Source organism: Amia ocellicauda, chromosome 14 (assembly GCF_036373705.1).
Source record: "Amia ocellicauda isolate fAmiCal2 chromosome 14, fAmiCal2.hap1, whole genome shotgun sequence".
In the NCBI taxonomy this organism is placed as follows: domain Eukaryota; kingdom Metazoa; phylum Chordata; class Actinopteri; order Amiiformes; family Amiidae; genus Amia; species Amia ocellicauda.
The window spans coordinates 11,022,858-11,040,847 of record NC_089863.1 but is presented as its reverse complement, the minus strand read 5'-3'; the positions used below and the strand labels follow the sequence as shown (position 1 = coordinate 11,040,847).

Genomic DNA, 17,990 nt, shown 5'->3' with positions numbered 1-17,990 from the left:
CGGCCAGGCGACTGTACTACTAAACCAGCCCCGGTCATTTCCCCCGATTCAGAACTAGCCAAGAAGCTTGCTTGAGGAAGAGTTAAGAGTGCATCCATTGTTACAGGTGTGCTTGCACAGGCATCTTTAGAAACATGCTTGAAACAGTTAAACACGCCAATGATTGCAGATTGACCGGATTCTCTTCCACATTTCTCAATTGCGTCTGATGCATCAAACCAGGGAACAACCAAGTTATTCCCGTTAGCATTGAGATATTGCACACCCGACCTAGGAGTGCAGGACAAACTGTTGGACTTTTATGATGATTGCAACGAAAACTGTATAAAAAAACCCAAAAACGGACGGACCACAATGCATCAATTATCAAGGCCAACTGCGTGGCCATATTCTGCACAACTGTGGGAGGCATGCAGGCGATAAGCTGAGAACTGACATTGAGAACACAGTCACAAAAGTCCACAACCAGTTTCGTCTTCAGCTAAACGTGTGCAAGAATTAAAGGAAGTGTTTGAGTTTGTGGACGCGCAGTACACGGCTCTCTACAAGAATGTGCTGATAAGGTGGCTGAGTGTGTGGCCTGCGGTCAAGCGTCTGCACGCATCCAGGCCAGCTGGCAAAAGCTATGTTTCATCCATTGGGAAGAGCGCTGGCCATCAGCCCTTTGGAAATTGCTCGCAAATGGCGAGGATGGAGAGGACGTGCCCTGTGAGCTCCAAGCATACCTGATGTTTTTGCAAAATAGCCTCAAAGTTTTTTTCTACGCAGCGCTTAATGTTGAGGGAGACAATACAACTGTGTTTGAGCTTTTCGAGTTGATGACCAATCTCAAATTGAAACTCGGGCAAAGGGATGAGCATCGATTCTTTGGATTGGAGACCAGCTCTCTCCTGCAACAGTTTCCCACTGCACAGGTTGCTGTTATAGAGCAGGACTTTCTTATGTTCTATCAAAGAGCGCTTGCTTACCTAAACAAGTGGTTTGATTTCACTGATGCCAACTACCGTCTTTCTGTGGCGTGAATGCGGACTTCGTCATTGCAATGCTACTTATTGTCTGGCATATTCTGGCACTGAGCTGCGCAGATCTGCACAATCGCACCGATCACATCGGTGGATCCGCGCAGACCTGCGCAGAGCTGATCTCCGGTGAGATTGTCCGCCCTGCTGTGATCAGACGCGCAGAGCCTCCCACTGACGCAACTGCGCTGTGACGTTTGCTCTGGACTCACCGCACAAGCTGGATAGTAGGAACAGCAGGGAAACCATCATTATACTCAATTAAACTACACGCAGCCGAAGGACGTGCCGGTCTTAGTGTGCAGCTGCCTTGGTAAGACTATCGTCAGTCAGTCGGTACAGCGAGTATTTACGAGTGATATATACTGTCATAATGCGCTACTGAAATCGGTCGCTCACTCCCTGGGTGTTTTGCCCGCAGGTTGCTGTCTAAAGTCTGTTGCATGAAATCATACTAAGTCCACGAAAAGCATGAACCTCCCCTGGGCTGGACTGAAACAGAAACGTTATCCGGCACTAAGTGTCGTTAGAAGGAAACTTTGTATTTGTTGTGCACTTGTGCTACATGGCGATGGCAGAGGTGGTGACTTACGGAAAGTCGGCGGGGGCAAAGTGTGTATGACTCAGAGGTGATAACTGCCAGTCTGCCACGCATCTGGGTACAACTGCTCAATACACAAATAAACCGGGAAGTACTGTAACTGCTCGATGTGGAGTCCTTAAGAGGACGCGTGTATTCTGTTCAGAAAGGAAAAGAGAGAAACTTGTATTTTTTCCATTTTAAATTTTGTTAGAAAGAGAATAACATCAGAACTATAGTGATGCAGGCCTTCGAGAATCTACAGCCCCGTTCTTACACCCGGAAGTCAGGATGGCCGAGCGGTCTAAGGCGCTGCGTTCAGGTCGCAGTCTCCCCTGGAGGCGTGGGTTCGAATCCCACTTCTGACAAGAGAATCTTTTAGTATTTATCTCTTTGTTAGTTTATTATTATTATTATTGGTTGTATTAAAATTCCACAAGAATAGTAAACACTGCATAAAATAAACGAATATAACAATGCAGCAGTTTCGATCGAAAATCATCTATTATTATTATTGTTGTTGGTTTTTAAATATTAAATTGTGATTTGCTTCGTTTTTTTCCACTGAATTGTTTCTTCCAGGATACCAGCAGAATGAAGACGCCCCAGGCAGCCCAAGACCCTGATCCGGAGCGCGCCCTGTCCTCATTCCCCGTCTCCAGCCGTCTGGCTCCGAGCGCTCGCGGAATTTCGCTGGAGAACAGGATCCTGGCTGAGGCCTCGTCTGCGTTAAGTTACCGGGGGTCAAGCGGGGTCGCCCCAGCCCTCGACGAGTCTGGCCGGCTGTGTGGCCTCTCGGCACTGAAATCGGCCGCCGGGGCCCTCACCTCCACCTGCGCCGCGCTCAGACCCACCCACCTCTCCAGCACCAGCAGCACCCAGCTCAGCTCTCCCTTTCTGGGCACCCAGAATACACTGCTCTCCCAGTGGACCAAGGCTCTCCACCGCCCTGCTGCCACCCTGACCCCCAGCTCCCTCCTCCGTCCCTCGAACCTGACCTCCACAAGGGGATCAGGAGACAAACAGGAAGGCAGCGGAGGAAGAGGAGGAGGGAATGAGATAGAGAAAGGAAGGAAACGGTTCTCTGAAACACCATTGGAAAGCTACCAGTCTCTATCTGAGCAGTGGAGTCAGGTATCTCTTTACATTCAAATCATAATCTGACATTTCTGTATGTTAAACTGATGCTGGCACTGTTTCTGGAGGGGGTTGCATATTAAAGGGCATATCAGCAATCTGCTGATCACAGCCAGGTCGCCAATTCTAGGCAAACAGTTTGTGACTGATTGGTCAATATTCATATCCTGCAGGTGTCGGACCGGGGCTCAGGCAGCCTGGCTGATGAGGACCTGGATGAGGAGGTTTCTGACGAGATGCCTGTCCCAGATCTGGAATCGACGGGAGAGGAAGAAGAGGAGGAGATGGAGGTGGAAGAGGTGGTGTTTGAGAAGACAGATGGGTTTGGAGAGATACTGGAGAGCAGTGAGAAACGGGAAGCAGAACTGAAAGACAAAAAGGTGTGAGAACAGAGACAATTTGGGCTTTAAAGCAACATAGGATGTATTATTGAGATTGTGTGCTAATAGTGTGAGTGTCTAAGAGGGTTCCCCAGTGTTCCTGCTCTATTACATTAATTACATCGTAATATTGGTATTAAGATTACATTGAAATTCAACAGCTCTCTCACAAATCCTCTGTTCTCTTTCTCTTTCCCTTTTCACCACCCCTCTATCTCTCTCTCTCTCTCATATTCCTTTTCCATCTCTTGTATTCCCCCTCCTTCTCTCTTATCCTCTCTTTCTGTCTCTTATCTCTCTCTCCCCCAGTTCCTCTTGCTGAACATGGTGTGCTGTTCCGTGGTGAACAAGTGCACAGCGCCGGGCCAGAAGGACTGGGACACGGAGAAGGGCATTTGGGCCAAACTGAGAGCGCTGGCCGAGGACATCTCCAGGCAGGATGCAGAGTTCCTGTTGAAGGTGCCCGTCTTGCTAAAGTCACCCTACTTACTACTACCATTAATATAATAATAATAATATTAATAGACGTGGATTTTTTTTAGCTTGGTTAGGTGGTTTGTCTTCGTGGGGTCTAAAACGCACAGAATGTGAGTCTCCAGAGGTCTCACCTGCCCTGTATTGACACACTTTGTCATTTTAGTGCTGCTTATTGTCTAGCATATTCTGGCACAGAGCTGCACAGATCGGCAGGCTCTCCAGAGGTCTCACCTGCCCTGTTGGCATCCTTCTCCCTCTCTCTCCCTCAGGTGGCTGTCTACACCCGGCAGGAGCTCAACATTCGCATCACAGCCAACTTCCTGCTGGCCCTGTCAGCCCGCCTGCCCGAAGCCAAGCCTCACCTGCGCAGGTACTACTGCGCCGCCATCCAGCTGCCCTCCGACTGGATCGAAGTGGTGCGGCTCTACAGCACGGTGAGTCCCACTGGGGTTGGTGGAGTGGGCTCAGCATGGGTGTCGTGTCATGTCTGTCTGGCAGTATTTGGATTGGATTAGGGCTTTCTCGGACCAGGGTATGTGTGTCTGCTGCCGGGGCCCTCACCTCCACCTGCGCCTAATATATGTATAATCACTTTCTCAATGCATTTTTATCTTAATAAGACACCGTTTGTCTGCCTCTGTGATTACAGTGCTTTGGTGGCAATCTGCCCTCCTGTCTGAAGAAAGCCATGGCTGACAAGTTTAAGCAGTTCAGCGAGTACCAGCTGGCCAAGTACAACACAAGCAAGCAGCGCTGCAAGCACAGCCGTCCCAAGCCAGTGAGAGTGCGTTCAGAGCTGCTGATGTGGCTGCTGGGGTAAAGGGAGTCCTGGTGCAGGGGGGGCATTTAAAGCAATCTCCATCCCACTCTCTTTGTTGTTTCAGAAAGGAGACCAAGACATGGAAAGGTGGGCGTCACTTCTTAAAATGCAGCAGGACTTCCTGCAGAAATACGTGAGTAGCAGCATCGCTCTTTCATCAGAAATACGGGAACGGTGTATGCCGGCTTCTGACTTCCTTCCTTTCATCCTTTCACACCTCCCACCTGCCCTCCCTCTCTCTCTCTCTCTCTGTACTCTGGCTCTCAGGAGAACAGCTCTACCAACAATCAGCAGAACATCTTCAGCCTGAAGAAGCTGGTCCAGAAGCTGCACATCAAGGAGCCGGCAGAGCATGTGATGGGCATCCTGGGGCGGAAGTACGACCCTGCCGCCACAACCTTGCAACATACCTGCTGTACATATACAGTACAGTACAGTGTGTGTACTCCAGGTGTATATATACAGTACAGTGTGTACTCCAGGTTTATATACAGTACAGTGTGTGTAGTCCAGGTGTATATATACAGTACAGTGTGTGTAGTCCAGGTGTATATATACAGTACGGTGTGTACTCCAGGTGTATATATACAGTACAGTGTGTACTCCAGGTGTATATATACAGTACAGTGTGTGTACTCCAGGTGTATATATACAGTACAGTGTGTACTCCAGGTGTATATATACAGTACAGTGTGTGGACTCCAGGTGTATATATACAGTACAGTGTGTGTAGTCCAGGTGTGTATATACAGTACAGCAGGGGTAGTCAATTATTTTGTGTCAGGTTCCAAATTTCTTGGCCAAGGTATTGTCAAGGTCCAGACATAGGGGGGTCACACCATCAAATGACCCTTTCCAACACTCACACACAATTCTGTGAACTAGTAATTGTTAAGGTACAAACACTTCACGGAGAAGTGTCTCTTCGAGTTCTGGACTAGGCTAACCCAGCGCCTTCAGTGCAGGATGGTGAATCCTCCGCAGGATACACGCTCTGGAAGTAAACTCACAGACACAAAAGCCTGTTCATTTCACTTCAATTCATTGTTGCTACAGCACCTAGATCATGTTTTGCAAGACTTCAGGGCAGTCTTTAAACTCGTGAGTTTCAACAACATTCTAATAATAGAATCCTAAAGTTCTCTTTGGACAATGGGGGGAATGTGGTTGCGAGGGAGAGGACATCTAGACTTGCACGAAAGTTATTTCCGTGGATGTTACAGGTTTTGGTTTCTCTCGAACCCAGGGCTTGTCATGGCAACAGTTCAACAGTTCAGTGTATGTGACTAATGCTTTGCTGGTTGTACAATAACAATCAAGTTCCTCGTTAGTCTGAGGCGTGTTAACAAAGCAGTATTATCGACAGACATTCAGCATTATACAGACAAAATATTGATATAATATAGCAGAGTATTATACAGTGGGTATATACAATACATAGGGGACAATTTTACCCCAACAGCAATATACCCCGTTGCTTATATTTAGTACATTTCACAAAGTGCAAAAATAAAATGTTTAAATAAATGTATATATTTGTATTAAAATGGTTTCAGACCACTTACATTTTAATTTGTTAAAGATTATTGTAGTCATATAGATAAACATAATAGAAACTTTACTGCATTTTGTGTTTTATTAGATTTAAGCATGTAGCGTAAGGTACACTTATAAATTTCAATTAAAGAAGTGAATTTATAGTATCACCTTATCACGAATCCTGGAATCTTGTAGAACTCAATGTCTGTAATAATTGGACGCAGACACCAATTCCAGAGATATAAATTGTCAAATTTATTCAAAACAAAGACTAAATGTAGCACTACACTAATTATACAAAAGGGAAAAACGAATTAAAATTCAACTCTAGATCAACAAATCAAAGACAAATCACTTCCGTGACCAAATCAAAGACCATGGGATCGCATATGATAACACACAAATCGTTAAACAAAAAAGGTTATAAACACATTGACTACAATACCGGTTAGTAAGACGAAGGTGAGTCTCTCATTAGTATTGTTAGTCAGACATTAAATAACTACGCAGGTTAGTATTTATGTCAGGTAACTTCTCGTTATATATATATCAGTCTCATTTACGTTTAGGTGCTGAGAAAGATCCTATCATTACTTGTTACCACAATTTCCCTTAACTGATTATTATTCAATGATTAAGGATAGGCAGGGCCACCAATAATCTAATGTCTATTAACTTGTGTCAATTTCAGACTAAACAGTTAAACAGGAATGAGAAGATATTTCTCGGCATTGACAGATTTTATTTCTAAAATTATCAACAAAACAGTTTAATGCAACACACATTTATATTTAAGAAAACTAAATGATATTACACATTCTAGAGTTATGAATCACAGATTAACATTTCTAATTGATTTCTCAAATGTCATGAATCATGAACTCCAAACTGTTAAACTTATCTGAACTTCGTCGCAGAGAGGCCTCTCTGTCATCGGGCTCAGATAACAGCACACGGCACGAGGTCCGTGTGGTTTGGAACAAAGGCAGTCCGGTTCGGCTTTGTCCAAGAACTTCCACTCAGTCAATGCACCTGGAAGTTGGGGTTTCGCGAATGTAGAGTCGTTTCCAAACAGATTTTCCACTGGTTTGAAGGCTCCAAGGTTGTGCATAAAATCTTCTTTGTAAGCAGGGTTTCCACCGTAGTTACTTGAAGACAAAGTCTTTGAGGAAAGCAGGGCCCTGTTTGTTCCAAGGGTCAAGTTTCTTAAGACTCAATAGCTATTTAAATGACTGACACTTTCGTATACAGTCGACTTAGTCAATTGTCCAGCTGTAAAACTTCACTGATCAGGTGGGCACAGGCGGGCAGCGCAGTCTGTAAAGTTCTTTATTTAATGAAGTCCTTTAAAGGAATTCTTCGTACGGCTCAATCTCCTTCTCCCAGTTTAACTCTTCTGTTGCCGGCAAAGACTTGGTTGGTTTCTGGTTCCGGTTCTGGCAACAGAGCTACAGGTTGAGCTGTGGCAGCGAGTTTCTGGTTCAGGTGAGAAAGAGAGAGAAAGACTGTCCGCTGTTCCTTATAGTCTGTCAGATCAATAGGTGATTGGTCCCTGAGTTCTTGAGATTGGATTTCGGTTTCAGCCCCCAGTGTCCTATTGGAGGGGGGCTTGATTTATGACTGATGTCAATCCATGCCATCTTTTGGAAATGCTGGTTGGCCCGGGTTCGTAGCTCTATGTTGGGATTTCGGCTCTCATCCACTTCAAAGAGTTTTTATCACCTACAGGCCCTTTCTCCAGACATCTCATAGCAGGATTCCAAACTATTTGGCCTCTTCTCGGTGCCATCATCCCCAGTTCCAAGCTGATGAGCTAAGGAAATCTGATAACTTTGGGGGGGGAGAGGTCTTCTTTAGATCAGTGCTTCAGCTCAGAGCCCAAATGCTCTTATCCAAATACACCCAACATAACGCTACAAGCATTTACCATTTCCCTTTGTCCCACTGTGCACTGCACCAAATTAGTGTTGGAAAATGAGGGTGAAGACGATTGAGTAATTCAGGGCGAGCTGTCTGGGGGTCCCCCAGAAGAGTTTGACAACTGGAGACCTGAAATGCGCGATTCTGAGATATTTCAAAGTCAAAGAACAGAATCTCCATGAAATCAGGCAGATTTGGAATCAAACATATCTTTGCTTCACAACCACATATCACCACTGAAAAATCCCATATCAACCGACATTATATATGCAAACTAGACGTGGTTTCTGGTGCTTGTCAATCACAGATCTATTTTGGTGGGTGGAGGATGCACAACTCTCAATGTGTGTGCTGCTAGAAATATTTGTCTGCATTGGAAATAATTTGTTTCCCCAGCTGCCGTAGGAGTTTCTAGGTGAACACAAGCTATAGCACCGTGCCCACCCAGTTGTGTATATTTTAAAAGGTGAGGTTGACACGACATGTACACAAGGCAAATGATTCACATTTTAGCTGCTTATTCATAGAAATGAGGTAAACCTTCCAATGTCAAATGCAAAGTCCTTGCAAACATACACAATAGCCCTTGTATGCTGGGAACAGTGCAAATCTGCACAACTCTGGTGCGTGACACACAGCAGCCAGTCCTGTACAGTATTTGAATGTTTCAGCCAAACTGACATACATACATGCGTTGACCCCCATGGCGTCTCTCCTCGCAGGTATCCCAGCGATCAACACTCGTTCTCCCGCAGTGGGCTGCCGGGGGCCTGGGTGCCGCAGCGGGCTGGGCAGAGGATGAAGCTGACCGTGCCGCAGACCTGGGAGAAGATGCTCAGCCTGAAAGGAAACAAGGCCCAGACCTGGGAGCAGCTGATAGGTGGGGCTGACCAGACCTGCACCACCTGTTCATACAGTAGTTTTTTGTTTTGTCCTTTTTGCCTTTGTTTTTTCCCATTCAGGCATTCATGATTGTCTTGTATTGTGTTACCTTTCCTGTATCTTTTTCTCTTTCTTCTTTTTTCATTAGTAACTGAGGCCTCACCATGGTGTCACGACAATTATTTATTGTCAATACCGGCAATTTTTTATTTTTATTTAATGTAGCCATTCTGAAGTCTTGCCGTTTGGTGATGCGGTAAAGTCTCTGCCCTGTGGCGGGAGATCCGGGTTCGAATCCCACTGTGGCCGTTTCATGAGCAAGTGTATATGACAAGAGAATAAAGTGTCATTCTTAGTTAGATTCATCATAGCCTTAGGGCATATTTTTCCTATTATAGTCATCTATTTTCATCATTGTGGCCTGTTATTTATGATTTATTTTTGCACTATTTGTTCTCAAACAGAAAATGTATTGATCACAATATTTTGGTGGTGATGAATTATTGCTTTGGTGTAAAGCTTGTGGTGAAAAGTGTGTGACAGATTGATGGTATATACCTCCATTTAAGAATAGTTTTTCAAACAAATAATGAAACATTGCAGCTCCAATGCGATCATTGTTAAGCCAGACTAATTCGATATATTGGGATTTTTGGCATGGAACCTCCTCACACAACACAACTGAAAGCACACGTTTCTAACACTTAAAAACAACAACATTTAAACAGATTCATTTACTTATAGCCTAGTTATTTTAAATATTTATTTGAATCTAAAAAGTGTTCTTCAGATCTTTATTTTATTCTGTTTGTGTTGTGCACAAAGGGCATAAAATAACAAACCCCAGACTGTAGCAGATTGCAGGACACATGCAAAATCATGGAATTGCAGCCCTGTCTCAGACTCCTCTCCTTTACAGTTTGATTGATGCGATTGCTTCCCCACTCCCAGATAACCAGAGTCTGCCCTTCATGGCCATGCTCCGGAACCTGCGCAACATGATCATCCAGAATATCAGCCCAAAGCACCACCGGAAAATACTGAGCAAGCTGAGCAACAAGGTGAGTGTGGGGCCATGAGGGCCGAACCCTGCATGGGGGAACCCAGCGCAGATACACTTGTGTGAAATGCGAGATGCATTGAGGCTGAGCGCTGTGTGGGGAAACGTCTGCCCAGTATGCAGCGGCAGTGCAGAAAGGAGAGACTTTTTACTCTGACCCACTGGATTATGTCAGAAGGTTACTGGCTCCATGTGAAGCCCAAACCGCAGCCATGCCTACCTCTAGCTACTAGTTAATACTTATCTCAGGAAAATGTTCCCCTGATAAGGAAAGTGTTGCTCAGGTGGAGGAGAATGGAGATAGTGTGGAAATGCTCACTTCCTTTACCTCAGTTCCAGGTCGAGTCAGAGGTCGCTTTTGGAGCAAACCTGTAACCCTGTAATGCAAGGGCTTCCAGGTCTCTTCAGTAGTGGTTCCATATGATCAGAGAACCATCTGTGTGTGGCCACTTGAATTTTATGTTGATAACAATGGTGACTACTGGAATACTAATTAATGTGTGCGAGCTAATTAGGTTAAAATTAAAAATGCAAAATAAACTCAGATGGGCCGCACCCCGGGGCCGCATGTTGGACGCCTGTGCTGTAATGTATCAGAGTTTCATTCATTCCCAGGAGCCATTTTCTAAAGCTTCTAAATCCAAGGCCACAGGGATACAATTTTGTCAAAATTTCCGATGAACATGTAGATCCACCTTTCTCTGATTGGGTCCCAGCTTTAGCTTGCTGGGGCATCCGTTTCACAGCTCTGCATCTTCCTTGCAGGAGTTGGTCATTCGTTCCCGGCAGCTGCCCTTCCGCTTCCTCTCAGCCTACAAGGTCATCCTGGAGCTGGAGCAATCAGGTGTGTGGATCTCACAAGACTCATACCACCAGAAAAACTTCTCTTGCTATTGCTGAAAATGTATTTATTTAGAGTTTACCAATCTATTCTTCATTTCCAACCTTTTGTAGAATCAGTGAATGAGAATGAATGGAGTGTCCGTCTCTGCATCCTCAGTCACTCCCTCACTGAGTACCTTTGACATTTGGGTTTTATGAGCGCAACCCACATTGCAACCTGAGAGCTTGACTCTCCTGGACCAGGGCTGCTCAGCTCTTGTTTTCGTATATCCATATGATGCGTGGCATGGTGTCTAATTTTATCTGTGCCTGTCTCTGTCTGCCTCTGTGGATCCCTACAGTTTTGCAGTCCATCAGCTCTACAGTGATGGTGAGGAAGCTTCTAAAAAAGATACCCTCCCGGTGTAAATGGAACACAGTCAAGAGGACGGTGGTGCGGCGGACCCTGGCCGTGCCGATGGTGTACAGGAAGTACCAGAACTTGAGGAATAAGCGGAACAAAGCTAGGTGTGCCAGCTGGTCCTGGGAATACCTACGATTCAAGGGGGGATTAGGTTGTATTGGATATTGCAACTTCTTGAAAAACAAAAACAGCCACCAGTTAATTCCTGTGTATACTGAACTGACTCTCCAGTGCTTCATAGTGCTTTGGAGGTCGCATTTATAACCATTTCATGATTATATCCTCCTCATCGCCTACATAATTGGCCTTTGTCTGCCTACGGGTGGATGAAGGCCTCCCCAAGATGATTCCACTTCTTTCCATCTCTCTCTTCTAGTGAAAGAGAAAATGTAAGTAAATTGTAAATGATCTCTCTGTCTCTGTCTCTGTGTGTCTTGTGCGTCTCTCTGGGTCCCCTGGTGTGTCCAGACAGGGGAACTGCAACGCCGAACTCCTGGCCCAATACAAACAGGCCCTGGAGACGGCCATCCAGATCTCCTGCCGGCACAGCATCCCCCCTCTGCCTGGCAGGACCCTGATAATATGTGACATTGAGTTCCCGGATAAACTGCCCTGCAAGAGTACTAAGGACCTGTGTAGCATCACCCACCCCACATCTAAGGGACATAGAATCAAGGTACGCTATGCATGAATCCCTTGGTGGCGGACTGCTTTTGTCTTGCAGGGGGTTATATTCCAGATTGACCCTTTTTGCCTTTGCCTCTCTGTGTTTTTATTTTTCTCTCTTCACCCCCCCACCACTAGAGGCTGGAGCTGTCCGTGCTGATGGCGCTCATGCTGGGGTACTCCTGTGAGCACGCTCAGGTGGTTCTCAACTACTACGGGTACTATGTGGAGGCGGAGCTGGAGCCTGATGCCCTATTGGACAACAGCAGCAAAGTGGTGCAGCAGGCATGGGTGAGGGAGGCCTGTGATTGGCCAGGGTCGAGGGGAGGAGACTAAAAACCTATCCATTGGGGATGTGTTTATGCTGACAGAAGCACTGACACACTTACGCCCACACGCCCAGTGGCCAATCTCCCCCTTTGGAGAGCTAGATTTAAAAATAAATGGTTCTCTTGGTTATCTCTTTGTCACAATGTTTTGAAGTGAAATCAGGCATGAAAATCCCTGCGTTATATATATATTTATTTTATTTTATTTCTTGGCAGACGCCCTTATGCGGGGCGACTTACAACATAACTGCAAAACAAAGTGCAAAAATACAGTTAAGTAAAAGGCATCAGTCTTTACAAATTCAATTTAACTAAAACATAGCAATTCAAAATATACATTTTTCAAATTCCAATTTACAGTTTACACAGTTAAGTACGGTAAGTGAGGTCCTACATCCTGGACAGTAAAGCTACCTCATCCACTGGCTGTGGAAAGTTTTCCTGCCACTTTTCGAGCTTTGCTGTCCACAGGGATCTAATTGAGTGACGATGACTGCATGATCACAGAATGCTTACCCTTTCCACCTTTTTCTTCCCCTCAACAGGAGCTGCGTTATAATTGCGAGAGTGCCGAGAACATTCACGTATTATTTAATAAACTGATTTCCCAAAGGATCAAGGTAATTCAGGCCTGACCAGGGAATGGTGCCCCTGTCTGTGTCTTGTATACTGCTATGTCAATCTCTGGCTTCATCCTGGTTTATCCTGATAACTGGCTTCCTGCTCCGTTTCCCCTGGCAAGTGTACATAATGACCTGCCTGACTGTCTCCCACCCATTACTGTCACTGTGTCTCTCTCACTCTGACTTTCTCTCCCTCTTTCTCTGTGTCTCTCTTTCCTTGTTTCTCTGTGTGTTTCTCTAACATGTAATTTTAACATGATTGCAGGTGGAAACTGCAGTGATCCTGGGACATTCGGGCATCTCTCAATATGCCACCTTTGGGCTGCGCCGGTACAAGAAGGAGCTGAATCCTGACATGCTGCTGGTCAAAGTGAATTTAAATTTAAAGTAAGCTGAGGCTGTTCACAGTCTTATGTACAACTCAACTCAGGAGAAGGAAGCGACCCTCATATCCCCTTACAAAACAAACAACAAACAAACAACTCTAGGGCTGATTTGGAGTGGAGTAAACTGGTCAATAATATCCTTTATAAATAACTAGAACATTTATTAAAGTAATCGACTCGCCAAACAACATAGCTTCAGATTCAGTGGGTGTGAATGCCTCAGGCTGCGGCTGTGTATGTGCACAGCCCAGCCCAACACAGCACAGCACTGTGTTTAGCTGTGTATGTGTGGGTGAATTGCGTGTCCCTTTGCTTGCAGAGATAATCCTGAACCACAATACTTGGACAAGAACTATGTGGAGCTGTATGGATTCAGCGAACAGATGCTGAAGTAAGTGGGGTTTTCAATTTTAATTGTAATTTTTTTTGCTGAATTCCTTTTAGAGGAAGTAGATGCATTTCATATAATTGTATTGAATCTTGTCACCTGGAATTGTGCATCCTCAGAATTGCTACAGAGTTTCAGTCCCTTGTGTTAAAGAGGAAGCTGATTGGGTCATACCCCAGAGGAATACATTCTCTGAGTGATTTCTTAATGTTGATTATCAATATGTTTCTTTATTACTTTTTTAAGCATTGGGAATTGCAGAAGATAGCACAGGTTTAGTGTTTGGATCACAGTGTGTACTTCTTGCAACAGCCAGTTCTCTCGCAAGGCCAAGGGGACTGAAGTCAGTGGATTTAGATATTCTCACAGGGTTTGAAGGTTTGCAGTTTTGCCCAAACATGGGGAAGGGCAGGACATGGTCTCTCTAGAAATCTACATGGGGTCAAGAATTCAGTGCAGTCCATTGTGAGAGAGGGGGTATTGAGAGCAAAGTTTTGGAGTATAGCCTGTTTTTTTACTATTGTGCCCAAGCACAGAACAAGAGGTCCTTACGTACATACAAAAACACTGTTCTTATAAAGAATTATGATTGTTTTGATAGGAAATGTAGGTCTAGTAACTGAATACATCACATATATATATATAGTAACAACCGGGTAGATCTTTCTTGGTTTGTTTGTGTCTCGTGTCATGTGATAGACACACTCGGAGTATTTCAGTATGAACCTCCCTTATCCCTCTCTCATGTTCTGCACCTCTCTCTCTTGTCGCTCTCGTCTCTCTCTCTCTCTCTCTCTCTCTCTGCATTCAGATTTGTAGCAGAGAGAGGATCATCCAGACTGTTGGACCACATTGAGCACATTGACAACATCTACCATGTTCCTCCAGCAGATGGTGCTAAAGAGCAGCTGGGAAAAGTCACAGAGGTCTGCCCATTGCCGCCCACCCTGACAGAGAGGTACGACCACCCCGAGTCACGTGGCTTTATAGGTCACTGAAATTATAGGCTTATGAATGTACATTCTTTTGTTCACAACTGACTGCTTTGAATTGTTTGTTTCTGTTTATGGATGTTTGCCAAAGATTTAAATGAAATCCCATGCTGTGCTCTCCTTGGTGTTGATATTTGAGTTCCTGTGCTATTTCAGCACCAGCACACACTGTGGGGAAATGAGACTGCACCTCTGTTGGGATCCTGTTTGGTTTCGGCAGCGCTGTTCCGCCCTCAGCTATTTGAGCACCGCTAGTTTCTGTGGGGAACTGGTCATCTTCTCTCAGCTTTTACAGCACAATCGGTCACAGAGAAGCAAAGTAGTGTCTTTCCCATTGTCTCCCTGTATTTCTCTCTCACCCGGTCCCGCTCCCTCTGTCAGATTCAGCATAATACCGAGGTGCTGTCACTATATGAACACTGCCTTCTCTCTCCACACTCTTTCTTTCCTTCTCTCCCCTTCCCCCTCAACTGTCTGTATTTTGTGCACTAGGTGGCGCACTGTGCGGGTGTTCATCTCCTCCACGTTCAGAGACATGCATGGGGAGCGAGACATGCTGGTGCGGTCGGTGTTCCCCGAGCTACGCCGCCGTGCCGCGCCACACTGCCTCTGTGTGCAGGAGGTGGAACTGCACTGGGGGGTGTCTGAGGAGGAGTCCAGCAGACACAGGTGTTGTTTGTGGGAGGGGGAAGAGTGCAGGAAAGGTTTTTTTTTTAAATACTGTTTTATTGAGAAAGTATTTTACATTTCAATAATAAAATCAAAACAAATTTTAATAATTAATAATTTAATAATTTTTTTTAAATCAATTCGTAAAATCACTTACAAATTTTAAAATCAGTGATTAACGTAAACAATATACATGAACTTCAAATAAAACTGTGCTTAAACAATACAAACGTGATTTAAGCAAACTGCTACCAACAAAAGAGTCAAATACATTGAAAATAACTGAAAATGCACCGGACAAAAAAAAAAACAACAATTAAAATGGTAAGAATAAAAAACAAACGAAAACAATCCGATGCATTCAAAATTAAATCCAAACGGTCAATGTATTTGACAAAAAAACAGAACCAAACTAACCAAAAAACCCAAACAAAGCATGTGCTTTTAAAAACAACTAAATCTTTAAAAACAGTTTAAATTCGATTTTTAAAATTCATTTTAAAATACAATCATTCATAAAAGGGTTTAAAGATCTTGGACTCGGGCTCCAGCAGGGGGAGATTGCCGTCCCCGGAGGTGGGTCCCATCATGGGATCCTAAGCTCCCCCAGGTCTTGTATCTGACAGTTCTTAAAGGCTTCCTCCTTGCCCCTCTGATGGACCTCCAGATTGACATAATCCCTCACAAGTACCATGCCCCTCCGCGCGATGACAATTGGGTCCAGCTCCTGCTTATTGAATAGGCAGATGTTCCGTCCCTCCCACAGGGCCTATTTCACTGCGCAGACGACACGCCACCAGCACCTCAGGGTGGAAGATGTCAATCCCCTGGCTGGACCATACAGGATCTGCTGGGCGGTCGCCCGCACAGGAACGGCAAACCTGTGGAGGAACGGAGAAAACAGGAGCCAGACCCTGCAGGCGGAGGGGCAATCCCTAAAGATGTGAGCCTCCATCTCCTTCCCCAGGCAACCCTTGTAGATGTCATAAGGGGCTAGGCCCCTTCTGTGCATGAACACTCGGGTGGGGAGACACCGACTCACAGCCATCCAGGAGACATCTTTCTGCGTATTTGTGAGGCAAACGTGCGTACCGTTAGCCCAGATAAACCGGCAGGTTTCGGGAGGGAAATCTTCTATCCGGCTGGTCTCCTGGGTAGATCTCATCTGGCTACAGATGGTTTTATAATCCCAGGAGGCCAGCACGACTTTATGGAGGCCTACTTCGAGCGCAAAGGCTCGGAGCGCCCTGTAGAACGGCGGGGGATCCCACGAGTGCGGCCTGGTGTTATCAATGGCGCAGATGTTCTTGACCACGCAGGCCAGCCCCCGCGCCTTTATCAGCCGCACAACGTCCGGGACCCCCCTGCCTCCATCCAGGGTACCCTTCACCATTTGCACTCTTTTCAGCCTCTCCATTTTGCTCCCCCAGACAAACCGAAATATAATTCTGGTCACTAGTTTTGCGACGGCCTTGTCTGGGGGGAAGATCATTCCTACGTAGAGGAGTATCGGGAAGAGGATGGCCTTTCTGACCAGCACCTTACCGGCCATCGTCAAGGTCCTTGTCCTCCAGCTGTGGATCTTTCTTTGGACCTTGGATAAGGCCTCCTCCCAGCTCCGGGTGCCCGTGTTGGTCCCGTCGATCGTGATCCCCAGAACCTTGATGAACGGCTTCACAGGGAACACGGTCGGCGGGCCCCGGCCAACAGGCCATGCTCTGGAGAGGTAGACCTCGCTCTTGGCCCTATTGACAGTGGCCCCCGTCGCCCTGCAGAAGCCGTCCAGCAGTTCCTAAACCCTAGCCATGGACGGCGCGTCCGTGCAGACCACGGCCACGTCGTCCATATAGGCCAGGGCTTTCAGTTGCTCTCTGCCGGAACCCGGGAGATGGAAACCTGTCACCCGGACGTCCCAGCGGATCACCTGCATGAACGGCTCCAGACAGAGGACGTACAGCAGGGCCGACAGGGGACAACCCTGTCGGACCCCTGACCTGACCGGAAATGGTTCGGTCAGGTGGCGGTTCACAAGGACCCTGCTGCTTAGGCCGCTGTAGATGGTCTTAACCCACTTCCTCAGGCCAAGAGCGAGACCCATCCTCTCCATAACGAGCTGCAGGTATTCGTGGCCCACTCTGTCGAAGGCTTTCTCCTGGTCCAGGCTGATTAGGACCAGGGGAAGCCCTCTCTCGTTCGAGTAGGCCACGACATCCCTGAGCAGCATGGCGTTGTCGGCCGCCGATCTTCCCCGGGCACCGCAGACCTGGTCGGGACCCACGACTTGAGGGAGTGGCCGCTGCAGCCGGAGTGTCAGTGCTTTGGCCAGTATCTTGTAGTCGGTGCACAGGAGGCTGACTGGCCACCAGTTCCTCAGATCCTTTGGATCTCCCTTCTTATGAAGAAGAGAGAGGATACTCCTCTTCATAGAAGGGGCCAGTCTACTCTCTCTGTACATCGACCCCAAGACCTGAGCCAGATCTTCCTTAAGCACCTCCCAAAAGATCTTATAGAATTCAGTAGGGATCCCATCGGGACCCGGTATCCTTCCAGAGTTAAGACTCTTTATCACCTGGGAGAGTTCAGTGGTGGTGATCTCTGGATCCTCCTCCGCCTCCTCGTCCCCCTCGTTGCGGGACTCCAACAGGGACAGAAAGTGATGGATCAGATTTTGATCCACTACCTTCTGATCGTACAACTCCCTGTAGAAGTCCCGCACCACTGTCTCAACAGCCTCTCTGCCCTCCACCTCCTGCCCCGAGGAGTCGATCATGGAGGACATTGCAGGCCGGCTCTCCTTCGTTTTCTTGAAGAAGAAGCGGCTGCACTTCTCGTCGTCCTCCATGATGCGGACCCTGGAAAGGACCTTGATCTTTTCTT

At 46.4% G+C, this 17,990-nt stretch overlaps 1 protein-coding gene and 1 non-coding gene across 5 annotated transcripts in view; both read left to right on the top strand.

Annotated features, from left to right (window-relative positions):
- Positions 1-1,178: 1,178 nt before the first annotated feature.
- Positions 1,179-17,990, top strand: part of LOC136768673 (telomerase protein component 1) — a 60,860-nt gene continuing 44,048 nt past the window's right edge. For 2 of the 4 annotated variants that reach the window (XM_066722978.1, XM_066722981.1), the window contains exons 1-19: positions 1,179-1,332; positions 2,182-2,733; positions 2,910-3,116; positions 3,426-3,575; positions 3,863-4,027; positions 4,243-4,377; positions 4,478-4,546; positions 4,681-4,790; positions 8,595-8,752; positions 9,706-9,815; positions 10,580-10,658; positions 10,999-11,164; positions 11,529-11,736; positions 11,865-12,017; positions 12,601-12,675; positions 12,944-13,065; positions 13,384-13,455; positions 14,264-14,410; positions 14,601-15,113. In XM_066722978.1, coding sequence (XP_066579075.1) covers positions 2,194-2,733; positions 2,910-3,116; positions 3,426-3,575; positions 3,863-4,027; positions 4,243-4,377; positions 4,478-4,546; positions 4,681-4,790; positions 8,595-8,752; positions 9,706-9,815; positions 10,580-10,658; positions 10,999-11,164; positions 11,529-11,736; positions 11,865-12,017; positions 12,601-12,675; positions 12,944-13,065; positions 13,384-13,455; positions 14,264-14,410; positions 14,601-15,113 — 3,179 coding nt within the window. In that variant the 5' untranslated portion in view covers positions 1,179-1,332; positions 2,182-2,193. The remainder of the gene's footprint in view (positions 1,333-2,181; positions 2,734-2,909; positions 3,117-3,425; positions 3,576-3,862; positions 4,028-4,242; positions 4,378-4,477; positions 4,547-4,680; positions 4,791-8,594; positions 8,753-9,705; positions 9,816-10,579; positions 10,659-10,998; positions 11,165-11,528; positions 11,737-11,864; positions 12,018-12,600; positions 12,676-12,943; positions 13,066-13,383; positions 13,456-14,263; positions 14,411-14,600; positions 15,114-17,990) is intronic. The other 2 variants (XM_066722979.1, XM_066722980.1) reach the window with 2 other exon arrangements.
- On the top strand, positions 1,885-1,967 carry trnal-cag (transfer RNA leucine (anticodon CAG)). The gene has a single exon. It is a non-coding gene; the product is annotated as a tRNA-Leu (tRNA).